Source organism: Mobula birostris, chromosome 7 (genome assembly GCF_030028105.1).
Source record: "Mobula birostris isolate sMobBir1 chromosome 7, sMobBir1.hap1, whole genome shotgun sequence".
In the NCBI taxonomy this organism is placed as follows: Eukaryota; Metazoa; Chordata; class Chondrichthyes; order Myliobatiformes; family Myliobatidae; genus Mobula; species Mobula birostris.
In genome coordinates, this window is record NC_092376.1 from 153,095,059 (window position 1) to 153,118,005 (window position 22,947).

At 40.7% G+C, this 22,947-nt stretch overlaps 1 protein-coding gene across 9 annotated transcripts in view; it reads right to left on the bottom strand.

The window, feature by feature from the left end:
• LOC140200510 (rap guanine nucleotide exchange factor 6-like) overlaps nucleotides 1–22,947 on the bottom strand; it is a 397,383-nt gene that overhangs the window by 208,704 nt on the left and 165,732 nt on the right. For all 9 annotated transcript variants that reach the window (XM_072263951.1, XM_072263945.1, XM_072263944.1 and 6 more), the window contains exons 5-6: nucleotides 14,448–14,523; nucleotides 10,113–10,283 (exon numbers count right to left, since the gene is read on the bottom strand). In XM_072263951.1, coding sequence (XP_072120052.1) covers nucleotides 10,113–10,283; nucleotides 14,448–14,523 — 247 coding nt within the window. The remainder of the gene's footprint in view (nucleotides 1–10,112; nucleotides 10,284–14,447; nucleotides 14,524–22,947) is intronic.

Here is a 22,947-nt window from a genome sequence, read left to right on the forward strand (position 1 = left end):
AGTGGAGGCACATTTCAGGTAAATTTCCATCACTACATGAAGGAATCATGTATGTTCGAATGCTGTTCATAGACTTCAGTTTAGCATTCAACACAATCATCCCTCAGAAACTGATTGGAAAGCTGAGCCTACTGGGCCTGAACACCTCTCTCTGCAACTGGATCCTGGACTTCTTGACTAGGAGACCTCAGTCAGTCCAGATTGGAAGCAGCATCTCCAACACCATCACACTGAGCACGGGGCCCCCCTAGGGCTGTGTGCTCAGTCCACTGCTGTTCACTCTGCTGACCCACGACTGTGCTGCAACACACAGCTCGAACCACGTCATCAAGTTCGCCGCCGATGACACAACCGTGGTGGGTCTCATCAGCAAGAACAATGATTCAGCATACAGAGAGGAGGTGCAGCGGCTAATGGACTAGTGTAGAGCCAACAACCTGTCTCTGAATGTGAACAAAAGAGATGGTTGTTGACTTCAGAAGGACACGGAGCGACCACTCTCCGCTGAACATCAACGACTCCTCCGTAGAGATCGTTAAGAGCACCAGATTTCTTGGTGTTCACCTGGCGGAGAATCTCACCTGGACCCTCAATACCAGCTCCATAGCCAAGAAAGCCCAGCAGCGTCTCTACTTTCTGCGAAGGCTGAGAAAAGTCCATCTCCCACCCCCCAGCCTCACCACATTCTACAGAGGTTGTATTGAGAGCATCTTGAGTAGCTGCATCACTGCCTGGTTCGGAAATTGCACCATCTCAGATCGCAAGGCCCTGCAGCAGACAGTGAGGTCAGCTGAGAAGATCATTGGGGTCTCTCTTCCCGCCATTACAGACATTTACACCACACGCTGCATCCGTAAAGCAAACAGCATTATGAAGGACCCACGCACCCCTCATACAAACTCTTCTCCCTCCTGCCATCTGGCAAAAGGCACCAGAGCATTCAGGCTCTCACGACCAGACTATGTAACAGTTTCTTCCTCCAAGCCATCAGACTCCTCAATACCCAGAGCCTGGGCTGACACCAACCTACTGCCCTCTACTGTGCCTATTGTCTTGTTTATTATTTATTGTAATGCCTGCACTGTTTTGTGCACTTTATGCAGTCCTGGGTAGGTCTGTAGTCTAGAGTAGTTTTTGTGTTGTTTTACGTAGTTCAGTGTAGTTTTTGTATTGTTTCATGTAGCACCATGGTCCTGAAAAATGTCATCTTGTTTTAACTGTGTACTGTACCAGCGGTTATGGTCGAAATGACAATAAAAAGTGACTTGACTTGAATAACCTACTTCATCTTCACCAATACAATCAGGTGAAACCATTGACCTGTATAGTTATAGCATTACCTACAAGAATGATATAGATATAGATATAGAATTTTGGTCCAAACATCAGCCAGTGTAATAGAACAGGTGACCTTTTACAACTAAGTATCATTAAGAAACTCCAGACAGAATGAATGGAAATCAAAAGGAAAGCACTCCATTTGTTGCAGGCAAAACAAAAACAATTATCCCAGACAATATTTTAGTCCTCTCAGCCTTCAACTGGCTTATCACTGACCCCTCCACAATTACCTCAAGTGTTGGTATAGGCATGCGTAAGAGAAGGGGTGGAGTGTAGGGAAAATAATGAGTGCAATCTTACAATGACAGTTAATGAAATGGTCCATACTTGTCTACTGGACAATATTCAAGCATGGAATGATAACTGACCCATAAATCAAATTTTAACCATTAACACTTCCTCCTAATTAACATCCTGCCATAGAGCAGATATTTGATTGGACCAGCAACTTGAATACTATGTCATGGCAGGAGGATCAGAAACTGGGTACTCCATGGTAAATGACTCAGCCCCTCATTATCTTTACACAGCCTCCAAAGCATGACAAAATATGAAAATAACCATTCTGCAGTTCCAATACTGACAAACAGGGAGCATTACACTTGATTAACAAATTATCTACCAGGTAAATATTACCTCCCCCATCATGTCTGCAGTGTCTCATCTACAAGGATTCATAATCATTTGTATCAGGACGGCAAAACACACTGCCTTCAATAATCACCTGATGCTTAATTATGATGGGCTTCCCCATCCTGTTCCCTGGGCAACCACTTCTGCTGGTCATCTTTCAAAGAAAACATAATGACTATTAAATACACTAATTGTATTACCAATAATTAGACAATTCAGCTGCGTTCAATAACTCAGTGAGAGGTGTACACTTTTGTACTTGGCAGGATGGGGTGGGGAAGGGAGAGGGATGGAAGAGCAGTGGCAGGGGCAGGGTATTCCTTGTTGAGGAAATGACAAAAACAAAACAAAAGGAGTCTGGAGAAATCTCATGAAGAGCCAAGGAAGAGGGGGTGGGGGTAGACAATTGAACTGCCCTAGTGAAAAGAGGGATTTAAGAGCGGGAGTGCCTAGTGAGGGAGAGGAAGGGGTCTGGTAAAGGATGGAGAAGAAGGAACAAGTGGAAATACTGAAGTTGCATGTGGTAGACAAAGGTGTCCTTAGACCATAAGACAGGAACAGAATTGGGCCATTCAGCCCATTGAGTCTGTTCCACCATTCCATCCTGGCTGAGCCCAGATCCCACTCAACCCCTTACACCTGCCTTCTCGCTATATCCTTTGATGCCCTGACCGGTCAGAAAATTATCAACTTCCACTTTAAATATACCCAATGGACTTTGCCTCCACCGCAGTCTGTGGAACAGCATTCCACAGATTCACTACTCTCTGGCTTAAAAAAAAATCCTCCTTACCTCCATCCTAAAAGGTCGCCTTTCAATTTTGAGGCCGTGCCCACTGGTTCTGGATACCCCCACCACAGAAAGCATCCTCTTCACATCTACCTTATCTAGTCCTTTCAACATTCAGTAGGTTTCAATAAGATCCCCCAGCATTCTTCTAAATTCCAGTGAGTACAGGCCCAAAGCTGACAAACGATCCTCATATGTTAACCCTTTTGTTCCCGGAATCATCCTCGTGAACCTCCTCTGGACTCTCCTATCTGAGATATGGGGCCCAAAACTGTTGACAATACTCCAAGTGCAGCCCGACTAATGTCTTATAAAGGCTCAGCATTATCTCTTTGCTTTTATATTCTATTCTCCTTGAAATAAGGGCAAACATTGCACTTACCTTCTTTACCACAGACTCAAACTGTAAATTAAACTTCTAGGAGTCTCGCACAAGGATTCCCAAGTGCCTCTGCATCTCTGATGCTTGAACCTTCTCCCCATTTAGATAATAGTCCACACAATTATTCCTTTTAGCAAAATGTATCATACATTTCCCAACACTGTTTTCCATCTGTCACTTTTTTTTGCACGTTCTTCCAATTTTTCTAAGTCCTTCTACAATCGCCTTGCTTCCTCAGCACTATCAACCCCTCCACCTATTTTCATATCATCCACAAACTTTGCCGCAAAGCCGTCAATTCCATTATCTGACAAACAATGTGAAAAGTAGCAGTCCCAATATTGAACCCTGAGGAACACCACTAGTCACTGGCAGCCAACCAGGAAAGGCCCCCTTGAAACCCACTCGCTGCCTCTTGTCTGTGAGCCATCCCTCTATCTTTCCCCTGGAGCCATAGGATTTTATCCTGTTAAGCAGCCTCAAGTGTGGCACCTTATCAAATGCATTTTGAAAATCCAAGTAAATAACATCTACTGCCTCTCCTTTGTCCACACTGCTGGTTACTTCCTCAAAGAACTCTAACAGATTTGTCAGGCAAGATTTCCCTTCTGCAGAAACTATGATGACTTTGACTTATTTTATCATTGGTCTCCAAGTACCCCAAAACCTCATCCTTAATTATAGATTCCAGTAATTTTCCAACCACTGAGGTTAGGCTAACTGGCCTTTGATTTCCTCTCTTTTGCCTTCTTCCCTTCTTGAAGAGTGGAATGACATTTACAATTTTTGAGTCCTCCAGGACCATACAAACAACCAAGTGATTCATGAAAGATCATGACCAATGCAGCCATTACCTCTTCAGTCACCTCACTCCCAACTCTGGCATGTAGTCCATCTTGTCCAGGTGACTTATCCACCGTAACACCTTTTAGCTTGCTAGCACTTTTTCCTTTGTAATAGCAATGGTATTCACTCCTGCTCCCCAACTCTCACCTACCTCTGGCACACTGCTAGTGTCTTCCAGTGAAGACTGATGCGAAGTGCCCATTAAGTTCACCTGTCATTTCTTTGTTCCTCATTACTACCTCACCAGCAGCATTTTTCAGTGGTCTGATTTCAACGCACACCTCCCTCTTACTCTTTATATAACTAATATAATGAGAAAAATTCTGGTATCCTGCTTTATATTATTGGCTAGCTTGCCTTCATATTCAATCTTTTCACTTCTTATAACTTTTTAGCTGCCTTTTGTTGGATTTTAAAAGCTTCCCAATTATCCAACTTCCCACTCACTTTTTCTTGGCTTTTATGCAGACCTTAACTTCTTTTGTCAGCCTACTCCTGCCATTTAAGAATAACTACTTCTTTGGGACATACCAATCCTGTACCTTGTGAACTACTCCCAGAAACTTCAGCCACCTCTGCTCTGCCATCATCCCTGCCAGTATCCTCCTCCAATCCACCAGAGCAGAGGTGGCTGAAGTTTCTGGGAATAGTTCACAAGGCACAGGATTCCTCTCTCATGTCTCTGTAATTCCCTTTATTCCATTGCAATACTGATACATGTGACTTATGCTTCTCTCTCTCAAACTGCAGTATGAATTCAATCATATTATGATCACTGCCTCCTAGGGTTCCTTTATGTTAAGCTCCCTAATAAAATAAGGTTGTTACACAACAGCCAATCTAAGATGGCCTTTCCCCCAACAGACTCAAGCACAAGCTGCTCTAAAAAGCCATCTTGAAGGCACTCAACAAATTCCCTCTCGTGCACCAACAATAATTTGATTTTCCCAATCCACTTGCAGATTGAAGTCCCCTGTTACAATTGTGACATTACCCTTATCACAAGGCTTTTCCAGCTCCCTTTCCAACCTCAATTTGGCTATTATCTGGAGGCCTACATATGATTCCCATAATGTGTTTTGTTTTCACCCTTGCAGTTCCTTAACTCCATCCACAAAGATTCAACGTTCTGACCCTATGTCACCTCTTTCTAAAGATGTAGTTCCATCTCTTACCAACAGAGCCACTCTGCCGCCTATGCCTTCCTGCTTGTCCTTTTCATACAAATATATCCTTTGATGTTAAGCTCATAACAATGCCCTTCTTTCAGCCACGACTCAGTGATGTCCACAACGTCATACCAGCCAATCTCTAACTGCACCACAGGTTCATCCACCTTATTCTGAATGCTACACACAGTTAAATACAGCACCTTCAGTGCTGCATTCTTGCCCCTTTGCTCAGTCTGTAGTTGTACCCAATCATTGGCTTGTCCTTCCTTACATTCAGGTTCCACCCATCATCTATTTGTAAACCTGCTGCTTCATCCTCAGCTCTATCATACTGGTTCCCATTCCCCTGCCATATTAGTTTAAACCACTCCAAACAGCTCTAGGAAACTTGTCAGCAAGAATATTGGTCTTCCTCAGATTCAAGTGCAACCTGTCCCTGTATTACAGGTCAGAGGTGTTTCAGACGACGTCCTAATTATCCAGAAATCTGAATCCCAGCCCCATACTCCAATTCTTCAGCCACTCATTTATCTGACACCTCATTCTAATCCTATCCTCACTGTGACGTGGCACAGGCAGTAATCCCAAGATTACTACCCTTGAGGTTAGGCTTATCAGCCTCCTTCCTAACTCCCTGAATTCTATTTTCAGGATTTCATTCCTTTTTCTACCTACGTTGTTGATACCAATATGCACCATGACTTCTGGCTGGTCACCCTTCCTTTTCAAGATTTTGTGGATGTATTCTGAAACATTGCAGACCCTCGCATCTGTAAGGCAAACTACCACCCATGTTTCTTTTTCACGTCAACAGAAACACCTTTCTGTCCCCTTAACTACAGAATCCCCTATTACTGCTGCCATCCTCTTCATTTCCCTACCCTTCTGAGCCACAAGGCCAGACTCAGTGTCAGAAGCACGAGTGTTGTTGCTTCCCCCAGGTAGGACTCCCCCCTCCCTAAACAGTACTTCAAATGGAATACATTGTTGAGACGGACACCCACAGGGGTGCTCTCCACTATCTGATGTTCTCCCTTCCCACTCCTGACAGTCACTCACTTATCTATCTCCTGTATCCTTGGGGTCCTTCTCTCTTTACCCTTCACCTTCTCCTCAAACCATGCTCCTTTTTGTCTATCCTCTCTCTCCCCCCCAGTATCACCCACACCGCTCCACAAATTTCCTCTCTTCTTTCATGCAGATGGAACCAAGGCTTGTTATGTCCCATGATGTCAGCAAACCAGACTCCAGCACATCTGTGTTCATTTTCATACCAAAGTTCAGGTCACCTCTCGTCCTCCATTGCTCCAAGAAGAAAAGGCCGAGTTCACTCAACCTATTCTCACAAGGCATGCTCCCCAATTCAGGCAACAACAGGATCCTGGAAGACTCCAAGAGATGAGTTATAGTGTATCCCAGATCCATGGCCATCCTGTTGCTCTGTCAGAAGGAGGGTATGCTTTGTGAACTGGACTCCTTGCAGCCTTTGTGCAACTCATCAGAAAGCTAGATGCAATCCAGCTTGGATCACAATCTAAGTTTTAACTACTGCTGATCATCACAGTGTGCTGCAAAATCTTACCAGGGACTCCTTAAATTTACCCAAGAAGATCATATTTGGCAGCTTAACATCCAAGGATGCACACGGTATCGAAAGGATAGACAGGTAGGCAGAGGGGGTGGGGTGGCTCTGTTCGCAAAAATGAAATCAAGTTCTTAGAAAGAGGTGACACAGGATCAGAGATATAGAATCCTTGTCCATAGAGTTAAGAAACTGTAAGGATAAAAAGACTCTGATGGAAGATATATAAAAAGGTCCCCAAACAGATAGTAATGGGGGATTTCAATATGCAGGTAGATTGGGAAAATCAGGTTGGTGTTGGACCCCAAGAGGAGGAATTTGTAGAATGCTTACTGCTCTGTTCTGCGCTGAACTAAGGGTCCGTGGCCAAACTCTCTTTGTGGACTTGAGTTCTGAATGTCACTTGTTTACTTTTATTGTTTGCATGATCTGTTTTTTTTCCCCTCTGCACATCGGGCATTTGACGGTCTTTTTTTAAAATGGGTTCTTTTGGGGTTGTTTATTTCGTGGCTGCCTGTTAGGAAATGTATCTCAAGGTTGTATAATGTATACATACTTCGATAATAAATGTACTTTGGATTTTGAGGAGGCAGAAGAATGGGTTGAGAGGGATAAAAAATCAGCCATGATGGAATGGTGGAACAGACTCGATGGGCCAAGTGGCCTAATTCTACTCCCATGTCTTAGTCTTATGGAAGATAAAAGGCTGTCGAGGTCATGTAGATAAAGAAGAACACACACGTGCTCTCATAATGTCCAGAGCATAATATACACTCAGTGGCCACAGAGGGGCACTCAATATAGGAGCCCCTCAGGGCTGCGTTCTGAGTCGACTCCTTTACTCCCTGTACACCCATGACTGTATCGCCACCCACAGCTCCAATCTACTAATTAAATTTGTCAGCCACACTACATTGATTGGCCTTATCTCAAACAATAACAAGGTAGCCTACAGGGAAGAAGTCATCTCTCTGACAGAGTGGTGTCAAGAAAACAACCTCTCCCTCAATGTCACAAAAACAAATGAGCTGGTTGTGGATTACAGGAGGAATGGAGATGGGCTAGCCCCTATTGACATCAATGGATCTGGGGTTGAGAGGGTAAACAGCTTCAAGTTCCTCGGAATCCACATCACCGAGGACCTCATGTGGTCTGTACACACCAGCTGTGTGGTGAAAAAGGCGCAGCAGCACCTCTTTCACCTCAGATGGTTGAGGAAGTTTGGTATGGGCCCACAAATCCTAAGAACTTTCTACAGGGGCACAATTGGGAGCATCCTGACTGACATCATCACTGCCTGGTATGGGAACTGTACCTCCCTTAATCGCAGGACTCTGCAGAGAGTGGTGCAGACAACCCAGCGCATCTGTAGTTGTGAACCTTCCATGATTCAGGACATTTACAAGGACGGGTGTGTAAAAAGGGCCCGTAGGATCATTGGGAACCCAAACCACCCCAACCACAATCTATTCCAGCTGCTACCATCTGGAAGCAGTACCATAACATAAAAGCCAGGACCAACAGGCTCTGGGACAGCTTCTTCCACCAGGCCATCAGACTGATGAACTCACGCTGATTTGAGTGTACTCCATATTACACTGATTGTTCTATTTATTATAAATTATTATAAATTACTATGATTGCACATTGCACACTTAGACAGAGACACAACGTAAAGATTTTTACTCCTCATATATGTGAAGGATGTAAAGATTCAATTCAATATTGGTGAATTTATGGAATTTATTACCACAGGCAACTGTGGAGGCCTGGTCATTATTTAAGGCAGAGCTTGATCAATTCTTGATTGACACGGCATCAATGGTTACAGGGAGAAAGCTGGGGACTGGGGCTAAGGAGGGGAAAAAAACGATCGAATCGCAGAACAGACTCGGTGTGCCAAATAGCCTAATTCTGCTCCTATGTTCTTATGGTCTTATAGGTACAGATATGGAGCTTGATGTGATTTTCTGATGTTATAAGCCCATCCACTTCAAGGTTTGATGTACTGTACATTCAGAGACGCTCATCTGCACTACTACTGTAGTAAAGTGTGCTTATTGATGTTGCTGAAGGGTACACCACTGAAGTACCTTTTTGACTCACTGGATGCTTATCTTGATAGGTACCTTTAAAAAAGCAGCTTTTTTTAAAACCCTCCTGTAAGTTTGAACCAGTCTGGCCATTCTCCACAGACCTCTCTCATCAACAAGACATTGTCACCCATATAACAGTCGCTCACGAATGTTTTTAATATTTTTAGCAGCATTCTCTGCAATCTCTATAGACCGTTGTGCTTGAAAATCCCAAGAGATTAGCAGTTTTTGAGATACTGAAACCACCCTGTCTGACATCAACAGTCATTCAGATCACATTTCTTACCTATTCTGTTGTTTGCTCTGAACAACAACCGAACCTCTTGACCATGCCTGCACGTTCTTATTCATTGAATTGTTGTCACACAATTGGCTGATTTGATATTTGCATGAGCAGGTGTACAGTTGTATCTAACAAAGAGGCCACCGAGGTTATGCCTCAATCATTTATTCAATTTGCTATTTGTAAAACTGTTCAGCAAAACATCGTTTCTAAAGTAACCACTGGCTGTAAACAAAAAGTATTTGTGGACACAGAAGATGGCTGAACTGTGCAAATCTTTAAAAAAATCTTTGAAGGTGCATTACTATCCTGAAGTATACTTTCCTGCCCTGGTATGGTCAATGAAATCTCTACAATTACTTAAACCAGGCAAACGCTGCTAGAACAGCATTCTTCTTTGCTGTTAAGGTTCAGTGTATTTGGGGGAGGGCATCGGTGAAAACAAATGTCCAGGAAAAATCGGCTTATGCAAGGGTTCCCACAAATCAGAGATTCAAACCATGCCTTTCATTTCAAAGACGCTATGCACCAGCTGATTATCTACCTTTTTATTCTGATTGGTCAGCTGCAATTTTAGTGGAATTTATTATGGCTCTTCTATAACTTGAGACAGAAAGTAGGAAAATAGCCACTGGATGTTCGTGAATATGAAAGGTTATTTCAAAATGGAAAACCCCATTTGAAAGATCAAATGCTGTGTGAAATTAGTCACACCACTGAAGTACCTTCTTGACTTACTGAATACTCATCTTGATAGGCACTTTAAAAAAAAGGCAGTTTTAAATATGTTGCAATCTCTGCTTGGAAGTCCATCCTTCAAAATTTAACTGAACTTTCAGTTCAGATACAATTTATTTAAACAGGAAATAACTTTACTAAAAAATTCAAAAGTAGTGTCATTACCAGAATCCTGAATGTTAGTTTTAAACTTAGCTCAAAGTTCATTGAAGAAGAGCATATTAAGTACATAATGTGAAAGGGCTTTACCATGTTACAAGTGCTGGTCTGTTGGGGTCCGTCAGAATGGTATGAATCCACATTATCTGTGATTGTTTGTCGCTCCCCTTTCAGGTTAATCTTTCTGAAGCGGCGACGAGACTGCCGGTTTGTAACTTCCCTCTGTAGATTTTTCTCTTCATTCTCACTCACATTTTCAACCTGAAATACATGTTCAGGATCCTGATTGAACATCCAGTTCTTCCATATCAAAGAGAGTCTATGGAATCTTAAAAGATTCATGAGAAATATGAAAAAAACATTAAACTATACACGAGAAAGGAGCTCGTGAAATAGAAACCACACAAGCACAGCCGCACTACAAATGCGAAAAATTGTGTTTCAATGAGCTGGAGGCCACAGCTTCCTTCCTTTCAGGAAACTGTAAATAACGGTTTATCAATGCAAAAATCACATGCTTGTTTTGAGAGTACTGAACATTTTTTTTCTATTATGAACTATATTTTGTTCAATGTAACATTTATTTGTCAAATTCTTTTCAGTTATCAACTAGTTCTTCAATTTCCTACCATGAAAATCTAAATTCAGCATATTCAGTAGATACAATTATCTTCCTGTTTAGTCATGTTCAATCTGGTCCTTCACAGCAAAACAAAAACTTAAAGGCTGTTTCTTATCTCTAATTAAGTAATCTGACCTCATAATGGTCCCTTTAAATGCTCCATGATTTGTTTCTTCTATGAAGGAAAAAAGAATACAAGGCAATACCAGCTTTAAATATAAAAATATCTTCCTAACTTTTCAGTTGTGAGCTGATGCATACTCAATTTGTTGAGTTACAGGTCCTGATTTTATAGGGAAAAATCATCAGTTCTCTGAGCAATTGATATTCAACTCTCATGTAACCAAAAGCATTTTGGAGATTTTCATACAAAAGTGAAGGTGCTGAAGTTGCAGTCAGCTGCTTGATGGTATTTTCTCAATTACATTCTGCCACTGAATTCCCCAATCCGTCAACTTGGATGTTTAACTTCATCGAGAATTCCAAAAAGCTAATGTGGCAATATAAAATTACAACCTTTTCATGATTGGTCAAATTTATTTTTAAAAATAACATACAGAGGAGCTGACTAAATGGGCCAAATGGCCTAATTCTGCTCCTATATCTTATTGTTATTATGTTAAAGAATCTGGTAACTAGCATCTGAGCCAAGAAACATGAAATTCATGAAATTCAACTTTTTTAATTAAATAAATAGATGTCTACATCTGGTTATCACAGTGACCAGCTCAAATTTAAATGTGATGACTTGTTTTAATGTCAGCAGGAAACAGCCCACTGCCAGTCCAATATTAATTATTTTAAAGTGGTATGCATTTAGCCCCAGTATGGCATCAAGAACAGCAACAAACATGATCAGATAAAATAGAAGGGAATAGGACTCAAGACATATTGTAACAGGATTTTTCTTCTCTGGTTAAAAAATTTCAACAAATACATATGTAAATACGGATAACTGCATTCAAAAAGCAGCAGAACACCAGCAGTAGGACAAGAAGAATTTTTAAAATTTGATATCTATATTCTGTACAACTTGGTCAGGAATACTCACATCCCATAGTGAATTAAAAAATAAATAGTTTCTATTTGTGCTATCCATTATGCTGTCCATTCAGCCAGTATCCTTATTCAATTATCCGGTCTTAACCCACTTGACCCAAAAACTGTATTTGACAGTGAACTTTCACATATGATACAGAACACAGAATGTACTATGTAGTCTGGTTCAGTTTGGTCAAGTTTTAACACTGCACATTTGTATTAACAAAATCAAATAAGTTTGGCTACAAAACACTTAAGATACATCAAATTTTAGTCTCCTTCAAGGCATGCAACAGGTTCATATTGTACATGCAGAGTCAAGACACAGAGCATCACATAGCCCCAATTGTTTTCAAAAAGAAAAAAATCAATTGCACTGTTACGTAGTTTCTACATCAGCCATTGCAATACTCTACAGATGTTTGTTTCCATTGTCAATGGAAATAAACAGGATATTTGCAGGAAATTTGTCAAGCATCTCATGGCTTTCATCAAAGATAATATCTACTTTTTGAAAGCCACATGCAGTATACTAATGACCAAATATTATTTTTGCATAGTTACCATTTATTGGTGGCCCAGAATGTTTTTTTTCCGGCAAGGGACAGTTATTTTTAAGTAGGTCTTTTAATTAGCTACGATAGAAATTTCAAGGCCAAGATATACAAAAAGAACAAATTGAACACTGACATGTAGTTTATCCAAACATCAATAATAACATGCTTATATGCTCACAGGACTCTTCTGGTGGAAAAAGTACAAATAATTCAACATTTCTTTGCAGGAAAGCAATGCAGTCCATTCTCTACTAATACACAGGGCAGTCAGGCAATCAGAAAGGAATTGATGACCATGAGGCAGAGGAAAGGAGACAGGCAGTTAGATGGAAAACCTCACACTTTCTCTGTGTAGTAAAATTGTGGTAGGTGAATGCACTACTGTATTGGGATATGTGGCCAGATAGCATGATTTAAAGCACTATGGATAGCTCAGCCATAAGAGTACAAAAGCAATTGTGGTAAGAGATGCTACAGTGAGGGGATTAGACAAGTGTTTCTGCAGCTGTCAATGTGAACCCAGGATGGTGTCTTGCCACTTTTGTATCAAGGTCAAAGATTTCACAAAGCTGTTACAGGAAATCCTAAAGAGGAAGAAATCTTGGTTCGTATTGATATTGTCACACAGGTAAGACAAAGAATGAGGTTCTGTAACACAAAGCCAGGGAACTTGGTAGCAGATTTAAGAACAGTACTTCTATCATTGTAATCTCTGGAACTTCAACTGCCACAGGCTAGCAAGTATACGAATTAAAGGATAGGTCATAATAGTCATAGGGGTGTTCAGCGTGGAAACAGACCATTCGGCCCATCACATCCACACTGATCATTCTGGACAGCTAAGAAAATTAGTCACAAGGTCATTTTATGAGCAAAATTATAAGCCAATCAGATCCTTTTCACTTGGTACACAACAGAAAGGCAGAGCAAATTTTACCAAAATTTTAAAGACTAAAAAAAAAAGTCATATTTATTGCAGATATCAGAAAAACAAAGTTCAATTCATACTTGAAGCTGATATCAAACGGTCAAAGCAGTTGACTTCAGGCAAATTGGTACACTGACATCACAGTGATTGGAAGAAAGAATTCAGGGACATGGCAGTGTAGCAGCAGATTTAAATTATTTTCATATTTTGGAAAAGCCAACAAAAAACCAAATTGAAAAATCCCTAGTGCTTTCTTTTTATTTCAGATTTTCAGCATATGTAGTTTTTATTTTCATTTTCATTTACATTGTGATTTTCAGCATATTAAAAGATTAATAGATGCATTTACTGTAGAGTCAAAGGCTGACCTCTCATGTTTTAACTATGAATCCATTAATTCAAGAGAGGAAGACTAACTGATATTTTTCTTCCACATTATGTCACTAACCTGATATTTTAAAAGCTGATTAGGATTCATGCTGTAAATGAAAAATCAGGGAAAATCAGGAAACTGTGGTATTCCTACTGATTCTGCAAGATCACCATATAATAATTTTTAAAAATGGGCTGACTCAGTTACTGGAGGTACTTGCTATCAGCCAGAAATGCTCATCTCTTATTGGTCTCTCTCCAGGGTCTCAAAACAAGACTTGAGTTATGATTGAAAAATGCAAAACTACCTGGTTTATAAAGCAAGTAGCATCCGGACACTTAAAATGGAAAATGAAAATCGGAAAAAAAGATAGATTTTTACAAAGATAGTTAAACACTCGTTAACTTCTGGCATGTACAAGCAGTCACCAGATTACATAAGAGTATTATTCTTAAGAATTGTCCATAAACCCATTTCTCCATAAGTCAGAAACATCAGTTTCTGTGGTAACCTGTTGGTAGCGCGTTATGTACTCTTGCAATAATACTTACATTTCACTGAACAATCACCCTTTGCTACTCATAATTAAACTGAATGAAATATATTATGCACCGTCATTAATCAACGCTATGAAATTTACTGTGAATATTACTAGCTTAAAAATTCCTTTAAAAATGTAAGGGAGAATGTGTGCAGTTACATTTCTTTAAGTCAGGTGATTCATAGCTAAGGGAACCCTTGCATGTTTGGGGCCAGAGGCAACAAAGGGTTGACTGTAAAGGTTGGTTTAAAGCCTATAAATGCCACAAAAATACATGTTGCCAATATCTTAAATAGCTAAATCATATTTACAGAAACACAAGATGTCATGTAAAAGAAATCCTATATTTCAAATTATTCTTACCACAATCATTTCTGAAGTTTCTAAAACGATACATTCACAACCTCGTCTCAGACTTCCAGCAGATTGCTTGCCAAAACTACATGTAAAAGAAAAGGAAAATATATAAATCAAACTTATCAGCAACACAAATTATTCATGGTCATAAAAAGATACACAGACTGAGATGAAGACTATAATATAGGCAGTTATGTGATACAGTTACTCATCCATTCAGCACTGGCCCAAAAATATGTCCAAAGCTCCAAGCCACTCAGAATCACCAATCTCCTAAACCTCTTCTTAATGCAAATAGACTTTCAATATGAAACGCAAGTATAGTGGCTTTAATATAATCAGTAAAGCTCAAAGTAGTACATCAATCCCACTGAAGTACCAATCATCAATCTTACTGAAGTGTTTATGTAGATCAACCAATGTCTGAGCCTCAATTGGCTATCTAAAATTGGAAGGATTTTGGATGGTTAAAAAAAACTTAAAGACCAGTCATCACAAAAAAAAAACTTAAAACACTTAATCTCATTTAAAATAGCTTAAAAACATAAATTTATTTAATTTACAGCAATTCATTTCCAAAGAAATTAATGAAGTCATGTGAATTTCCCAGTAGATATTCTGGGAACCTCAGAGGTTTACACACCACTTCCACCACTGAACATACTCAGAATAATAGAGTGAACAACAATGCAGAAATTCAGGACTTCTATGTCTGCATATACTGCTGTGGGAATCCTGACTATCTGTAAAGTTACTGTGTGAAAAACAGTACCCCCGTTACAAGCCTTATTAAGTTACAAATTGTAATTAATACCAATGAGATTACTAATGATATTTATAACTAAAAGAATAAGTGTGAGAGATATGTCACTGAACATTTTCTGAGTGGAAAATTAGGTCACTTCACTAAATCAGTGTTTCACCTTAACCAAGTGCTTTTAATTTTAATCTCCTCCTCTCAAGCCAGGAGGCTATGTGCGGTCCTGTCATTTCAAAGATAGAAATACAGAACACCTACAGCACAATACAGGCCCTTCTGCCCACAATGCTGTGCCGAACATGTACTCACTTAAGAAATGAACTAGTTTTACCCATAGCCCTCTATTTTTCTAAGCTCCATGTATAGATGCACGAGTCTCTTAAAAGACCCTATTGTATCTGGCTCCACCATCATCCCTGGCAGCGTATTCCACGTACCCACCACTTTCTATGTGAAAAACTTATCCCTGACATCCCCTCTGTACCTACTTCCAAGCACCTTAAAACTATGACCCCTTGTGTTAGCCATTTCAGCCTTGGGAAAAAGCCTCTGGCTATCCACAAGATCAATGCCTCTCATCATCTTATACAACTCTATCAGATCACCTCTCATCCTCCGTCGCTCCAAAGAGAACAGGCCAAGTTCACTCAATCTATTCTCTTAAGGCATGTTCCCTAATCCAGGCAACATCCTTGTAAATCTCCTCTGTACCCTTCCTAAAGTTTCCAAATCCTTCCTATAGTGAGGTGACCAGAAATGAGCACGTACTCCAAGTGGGGTCTGACCAAGGTCCTATATAGCTGCAACATTGCCTCTCAGCTCTTGAACTCTTAGGAGGAGAAGATGGCGGCGTGACGGCAACGTGCGCAGCCTCTCCGGTGATGAATATCTGTTATCTGTCAAGTAGGGGGCTGTGCACAATTCTGATTTGATGGAGATGGACATGAGAGTACGGAGGAACATCTGGAAAACTTCTGAAATGCCCGCTTCGCTGCCACTGCTACTGTGTAGTAACGGGAATCTCCAGAGCAGAAGGCCCTGAATCCTCGGCTTTGCTTGTTTCAGCTGCCGGGGCTAGGTCAAAGGTGCTCGGCAGAGGATGGCGCTCGGGAGGCTGTATCGGAGAGGCTGGTCGGAGGCTCGAAGTTTTTGGACGGATGGACTCAGTGTTGGCTGTGGTCAGCTGCTTCCAAGGCATTGGCAAGTTGACGGTGCCTGGAGGTTTATGGCAGGGAGTTTCTCCCTTTTGCCGCCTGCTATCGGGGACTTGGGAATCGATCAACTTGGGGACTTCTGAGACTTTTTTTTTTACCGTGCCCAAGGTTTGTTCTTCATTAAATTATGGTATTGCTTTGCACTGCTGTAACTATATGTTATAATTATGTGGTTCTGTCAGTGTTAGTCTTTGGTTTGTCCTGTTTTCTGTGATATCACTCCGGAGAAACATTGTATTATTTCTTAATGCATGCATGCATTTCTAAACGACAACAAAAGAGGACTGAGTGTTTTCATAATCTAAACTCAATTGCATGGTTGATGAAGGCCAATACACCATATGCCTTCTTAACCACACAGTCAACCTGTGCTGCAACTTTTGAGTGTCCTATGGACTCGGATCCCAAGACCCTCTGATCCTCCACACTACCAAGAGTCTTACCATTAATACTATATTCTGCCATCATATTTGACCTACCAAAATGAACCACCTCACACTTAACTGGGTTAAACTCCATCTGTCACTTCTCAGCCCAGTTTAGCATCCTATCCAAGTCCCGCTGTAACTTCTGACAGCCCTCCACACTATCCACAACACCCCCAACCTTTCTGTCATCGGCAAACTTACTAACTCATCCCTCCACTTCCTCATCCAGGTCATTTATAAAAATCACGAAGAGTAAGGGTCCCAGAACAAATCCCTGAGGCACACCACTGGTCAACAACCTCCATGCAGAATATGACCCGTCTACAACCACTCTTTGCCTTCTGTGGGCAAGCCAATTCTGGATCCATAAAGCAAGGTCCTCTTGGATCCCATGCCTCCTTACTTTCTCAATAATCTGTGCATGGGATACCTTATTATGCCTTGCTGAAATCCATATATACATCTACTGCTCTACCTTCATCAATGTTTTTAGTCACATCCTCAAAAAATGTCAATCAGGCTCGTAAGGCATGACCTGCCTTTGACAAAGCCATGCTAACTATTCCTAATCATATTATGCCTCTCCAACTGTTCATAAATCCTACCTCTCAAGATCTTCTCCATCATCTTACCAACTCACTGGTCTATAATTTCCTGGGCTACCTCTACTCTCTTTCTTGAATAAGAGAACAACATCTGCAACCCTCCAATCCTCTGGAACCGCTCCCATCCCCATTGAAGATGCAAAGATCACTGCCAGAGGCTCAGCAATCTTCTCCTTCACCCCCCACAGTAGCCTGGGGTACATCTCATCCGGTCCTGATGACTTATCCAACTTGATGCTTTCTAAAAGCTCTAACACATCCTCTTTCTTAACATCAATATGCTCAAGCTTTACAGTCCGCTGTAAGTCATCCCGAAAATCGCCAATGTCCTTTTCCATAGTGAATACTGAAGCAAAGTATTCATTAAGTACCTCCACTATCTCCTCTGGTTCCATACACACTGTTCCACTGTCACACTTGCTTGGTCCTATTCTCTCACGTCTTATCCTCTTGCTCTTGTAGAATGCCTTGGGATTTTCCTTAATTCTGCTCGCCAAGGCCTACACATCGCCCCTTCTAGCTCTCCTGATTTCATTCCTAAGCTCCTTACTGCTAACCTTATAATTTTCTAGATCTCTATCATTACTTAGTTTTTTTGAACCTTTCATAAGCTTTTCTTTCTTCTTGACTAGATTTTCAACAGCATTTGTACACCATGGTTCCTGTACCCTACCATGTTTCCCTGTCTCATTGGAATGTACCTATGCAGAACGCCACACAAGTATCCCCTGAACGTTTACCACATTTCTGCCGTACATTTCACTGAGAACATCTGTTCCCAATTTATGCTTCCAAGTTCTTGACTGATAGCTTCATATTTCCCTTTACTCCAATTAAACGCTTTCCTAACTGTTTGTTGCTATCCCTCTCCAATGCTATGGTAAAGGAGATAGAATTGTGATCACTATCTCTGAAATGCTCTCCCACTGAGAGATCTGACACCTGACCAGGTTCATTTCCCAATACCAGATCAAGTACAGCCTCTTTCTGTAGGCTTATCTACATATTATGTCAGGAAACCTTCCAGAACACACCTAACAAACTCCTCCCCAGCTAATCCCCTTGCTCTAGGGAGGTGCCAATCAGTACTGGGGAAATTAAAATCTCCCACCACGACAATCCTGTTATTATTACATCTTTCCAGAATCTGTCTCCCTATCTGCTCCTTGATGTCCCTGTTGCTATTGGGTGGTCTATAAAAAACACCCAGCAGAGTTATTAACCCTTTCTCATTCCTAACTTCAATCCATAGAGACTCAGTAGACAATCCCTCCATGACTTCCTCCTTTTCTGCAGCTGTGACACTATCTCTGATCAGCAGTGCCATGCCCTCACCTCTTTTGCCTGCCTTCCTGACCTTTCTGAAACAGCTAAAGCCTAGTACTCCAAGTAGCCATTCCTGCCCCTGAGCTATCCAAGTCTTGTTTCTTTGTAATTTACTACTAGTGGCTTGTGGCTGCTTTATCAGAGTATATTCAAGACAGAGAATGACAGATTTTTGGATATTAGGGACTCAAGGTAATAGTACAGAAATTATTCTGAGGTAAAGGTTCAGCCTTCATGTTACTGAATAGCAGAGCAAGCCTCAAAGTTCAAAGTAAATTTATTATCAAGGAATATATAGCATGTGAAACCTTGAGATTTATCTTCCTTTAGGCAGCCACAAATCAAAGAAACAACAGAATGCACAAAAAAAACCACACAACAAAGACCAACAGAAATCCATGTGTAAAGCAAGAACAAATCATCAAACAAAAAGGAAACAAATGATACAAACAACATGAACTTCAGAGTCCCCGAAAGCAAGTCCACAGTTAATAAGGGAAGTGAATCCAGTCCAGGAGCCTGACTACTGCAGGCAACAACTACTCCTGAACTGGCAGCTGGGACCCAAGACTCCAACACCTCCTGCCCAATGATGGCAGTGAGAAGAGAGGGAGGCAAGTTATACACAGGCAGATGGGATGGGCTCAGATAGGAGATCTTGACTGATTGGGAGAAGTGAGCTGAACATCAGTTTATCCTTCGCCCTTGGCATCAATGCCTTAATCTTTTTTATTTTTTTTTATGAGCAAATAGGGGCCAAATGCCGCACTTCTGCTTAGTCCTTCTTATGTAAACCATCACTGCATCACCGACACCAGTCAATCTGTCGTCAAGGACATATATACAGAAAGCTGCCAGAAATGGGCTAGTAATATCATGAAGGATCCCACCCACTCTATGCATGAACTGCTTGTCCCACTCCCATCAGGCATGAGACTATGTAGCATCCATGTCAAGACCATCAGACTCAAAAAGCAGTTATCTTCCTCAAGCATGATCAACACCACCACCCACTAATTCCACTTTATTATTTCTCATTAGTCACCTTATGTACAGGCTAGCATCATCTTATGGTCATACATTGTATATAAGCTTACCTATGCATTTAGATTTATTGTGAGTTTTTAAATTATTATTTCTTATCTTCTGTGGGGTTTTTTTGCACTGCATCTGATCTAGAGTAACAATTATATTGCTATCCTTACATGTGTGTATATGAAATAACATTAAAAAATCTTTAATCAAACCACTGAGTTACATACATAATAATTAAATATTTCACAATAAAGCAAGGATCACGAAAACATGACAAAAACACCACCTGCTGTTCCAGGTACTTCTTACTTGCTTAGTAGCATGGGTAAACACAGGTGTGTGAACACAGTATGACAGACTGATTGCTTGCACAAATACTTAAGGGCATCTGAAGAGAAATCAGAAATCACAGTATGTATTCTGTCTTCTTTACTGCAAACTCATGATGCCATTAGCTTTTAAGTCTCAATTCTCATAATGCTGTAATACTGTAATTAAACAAATTTGTTTAAAATTTGTTCAAAAGAGAAATACCATTATGCTCACAAAAATGGCATAAAACTTTATACTGATGACTGAAAAAGATTTTGCTAACATTACACTATCAATGTCTTTGCAACCACATCTCTTTGTTTGTGACCCCAAATTGCGATGTAACCCAAGACAGGGAAATACTATTGTAAAACCAGAGGGCTTACATTCATCAAAGCACCAGATATGTTTGATCATACTCCACAGCATCCTACAATACTTTTGTATATTAAAAGCATTAATTAAATGTAAATTATCAACATGTTATTCAGATGTTTCAAACTTATTCCCAAATGGTCAAGTACCATCCAAGCCCACTGAGTTGACGTGTCATAAACGAAATCTGATTTCGTTGATGGTATCTTTAACAATACATTACACTCAATCTTTAGATGTATTAACTGGGGTGCTCTCAACCAAAGCCAACATCCTGACTGTCATATTCCAAACAAAGTAAAACATACACGTCAATGAAAAGGAATTCAGATACGCATGCGAGGCTGAATGCATGAATCAGGAGCCATAGCTTGCTCTGCTATCCATTAAGGCCATGACTTATCTAACCAAAACATCAATTCTGCATTCCAGTCCATCCTAAGTTACCTCACAGCCTCTCAAGAATCTATATATCTGATTTTAAAATACCCAAATACTATGTCTTCACTGTCCTCTGAGAAAGTGTTGCATTAACTCAAAGAATTCTACACAACTTTTGTCTTCAATTTGCAACCCTTCATTTTTAAACAGTTATTCTCATTTCTAGATTCCCCAAGAGAAACATCATCTCCAACCTGCGAAGACCTCTTCAGATCTTGTACATTTCAATTAAATCCTCTCTCTCTTCTAAATTCCAATGGACAGAAAGCTACTTGTGCAACCTTTCCTCAAGACAACCTGCCTATTCCAGACCAATCTTGAAAGCACGGAGTCCTAGAGTCTTTTCAGCTCAACAGGTCCATTGTGACCAAGGTGTCTTTCCAAGTGAGCGTACAGCCTTCTAAACATTTCCAATCCATATATCTTTCCAACTGTGTGTTTTTAAAAGTTGTTAATGTACAAGCCTCAACCACTTCTCAGGCGGCTCACAACATACCCTGGCATGCAAAAGTTTGGGCACCCCTGGTCAAAATTTCTGTTACTGTGAATAGCTAAGCAAATAAAAGATGACCTGATTTCCAAAAGGCATGAAATTAAAGATGACACATTTCTTTAATGTTTTAAGCGAGATTACTTGTTTAATTTTCATCTTTTACAGTTTCAAAATAACAAAAAAGGAAAAGGGCCCAAAGCAAAAGTTTGGGCACCCTGCAATGGTCAGTACTTAGTGACGCTCCCTTTGGCAAGTATCACAGCCTGTAAACGCTTTCTGTAGCCAGCTAACAGTCTTTCAATTCTTGTTTGGAAGATTTTCACCCATTCTTCCTTGTAAAAGGCTTCTAGTTCTGTGAGATTCTTGGGCCATCTTGCATGCACTGCTCTTTTGAGGTCTATCCACAGATTTTCGATGATGTTTAGGTCGGGGGACTGTGAGGGTCATGGCAAAACTGTCAGCTTGCACCTCTTGAGGTAGTCCATTGTGAATTTTGAAATGTGTTTAGGATCATTATCCCGTTGTAGAAGCCATCCTCCTTTCATCTTCAGCTTTTTTTATAGACGGTGTGATGTTTGCTTCCAGAATTTGCTGGTATTTAACTGAATCCATTCTTCCCTCTACCAGTGAAATGTTCCACGTGCCACTGGCTGAGGACGCAGGAAAGGTTTTCTTCTGATGACTCCTCCACGAAGGTCATATTTATGCAGGTGTCGCTGCACAGTAGAACAGTGCACCACCACTCCAGAGTCTGCTGAGTCTTCCTGAAGGTCTTTTGCAGTCAAACGGGGGGTTTTGATTTGCCTTTCTAGCAATCCTACAGGCAGTTCTCTCGGAAAGTTTTCTTGGTTAACTTCACCTCCACCATTCCTGTTAACTGCCATTTCTTAATTACATTATGAACTGAGGAAATGGCTACCTGAAAACACTTTGCTATCTTCTTACAGCCTTCTCCTGCTTTGCGGGCATCATTTATTTTAATTTTCAGAGTGCTAGGCAGCTGCTTAGACGAGCCCATGGCTGATGACTATTGGGACAAGGTTTGAGGAGTCAGGGTATTTATAAAGCTTTGAAATTTGCATCACCTGGCCTTTTCTAACGATGATTGTGAACAAGCCATAGCCCTAACAAGCTAATTAAGGTCTGAGACCTTGGTAAAAGTTATCTGAGAGCTCAAATCTCTTGGGGTGTCCAAATTTTTTCATGGTGCTCCTTTCCTTTCTTTCACTCTAAAATGGTACAAGACAAAAATAATACACTCTGCTTAAAATGTTGAAAAGAATGTTTCATCTTTAACTTTATGACTTTTGGAGATCAGTTCATCTTCTGCTCACTTAACTATTCACAGTAACAGAAATTTTGACCAAGGTGCCCAAACTTTTGCATGCCACTGTATATGTAATCACCCTCTGTAAGAACAAACATTGCTTCTCAAGTTCCTATTAAACCTTTCTCAACTCACCCTCATCAAGTACCCTCTAGTTCTTGACTCCCCAGCCCAAGAAAAATGACTGTGT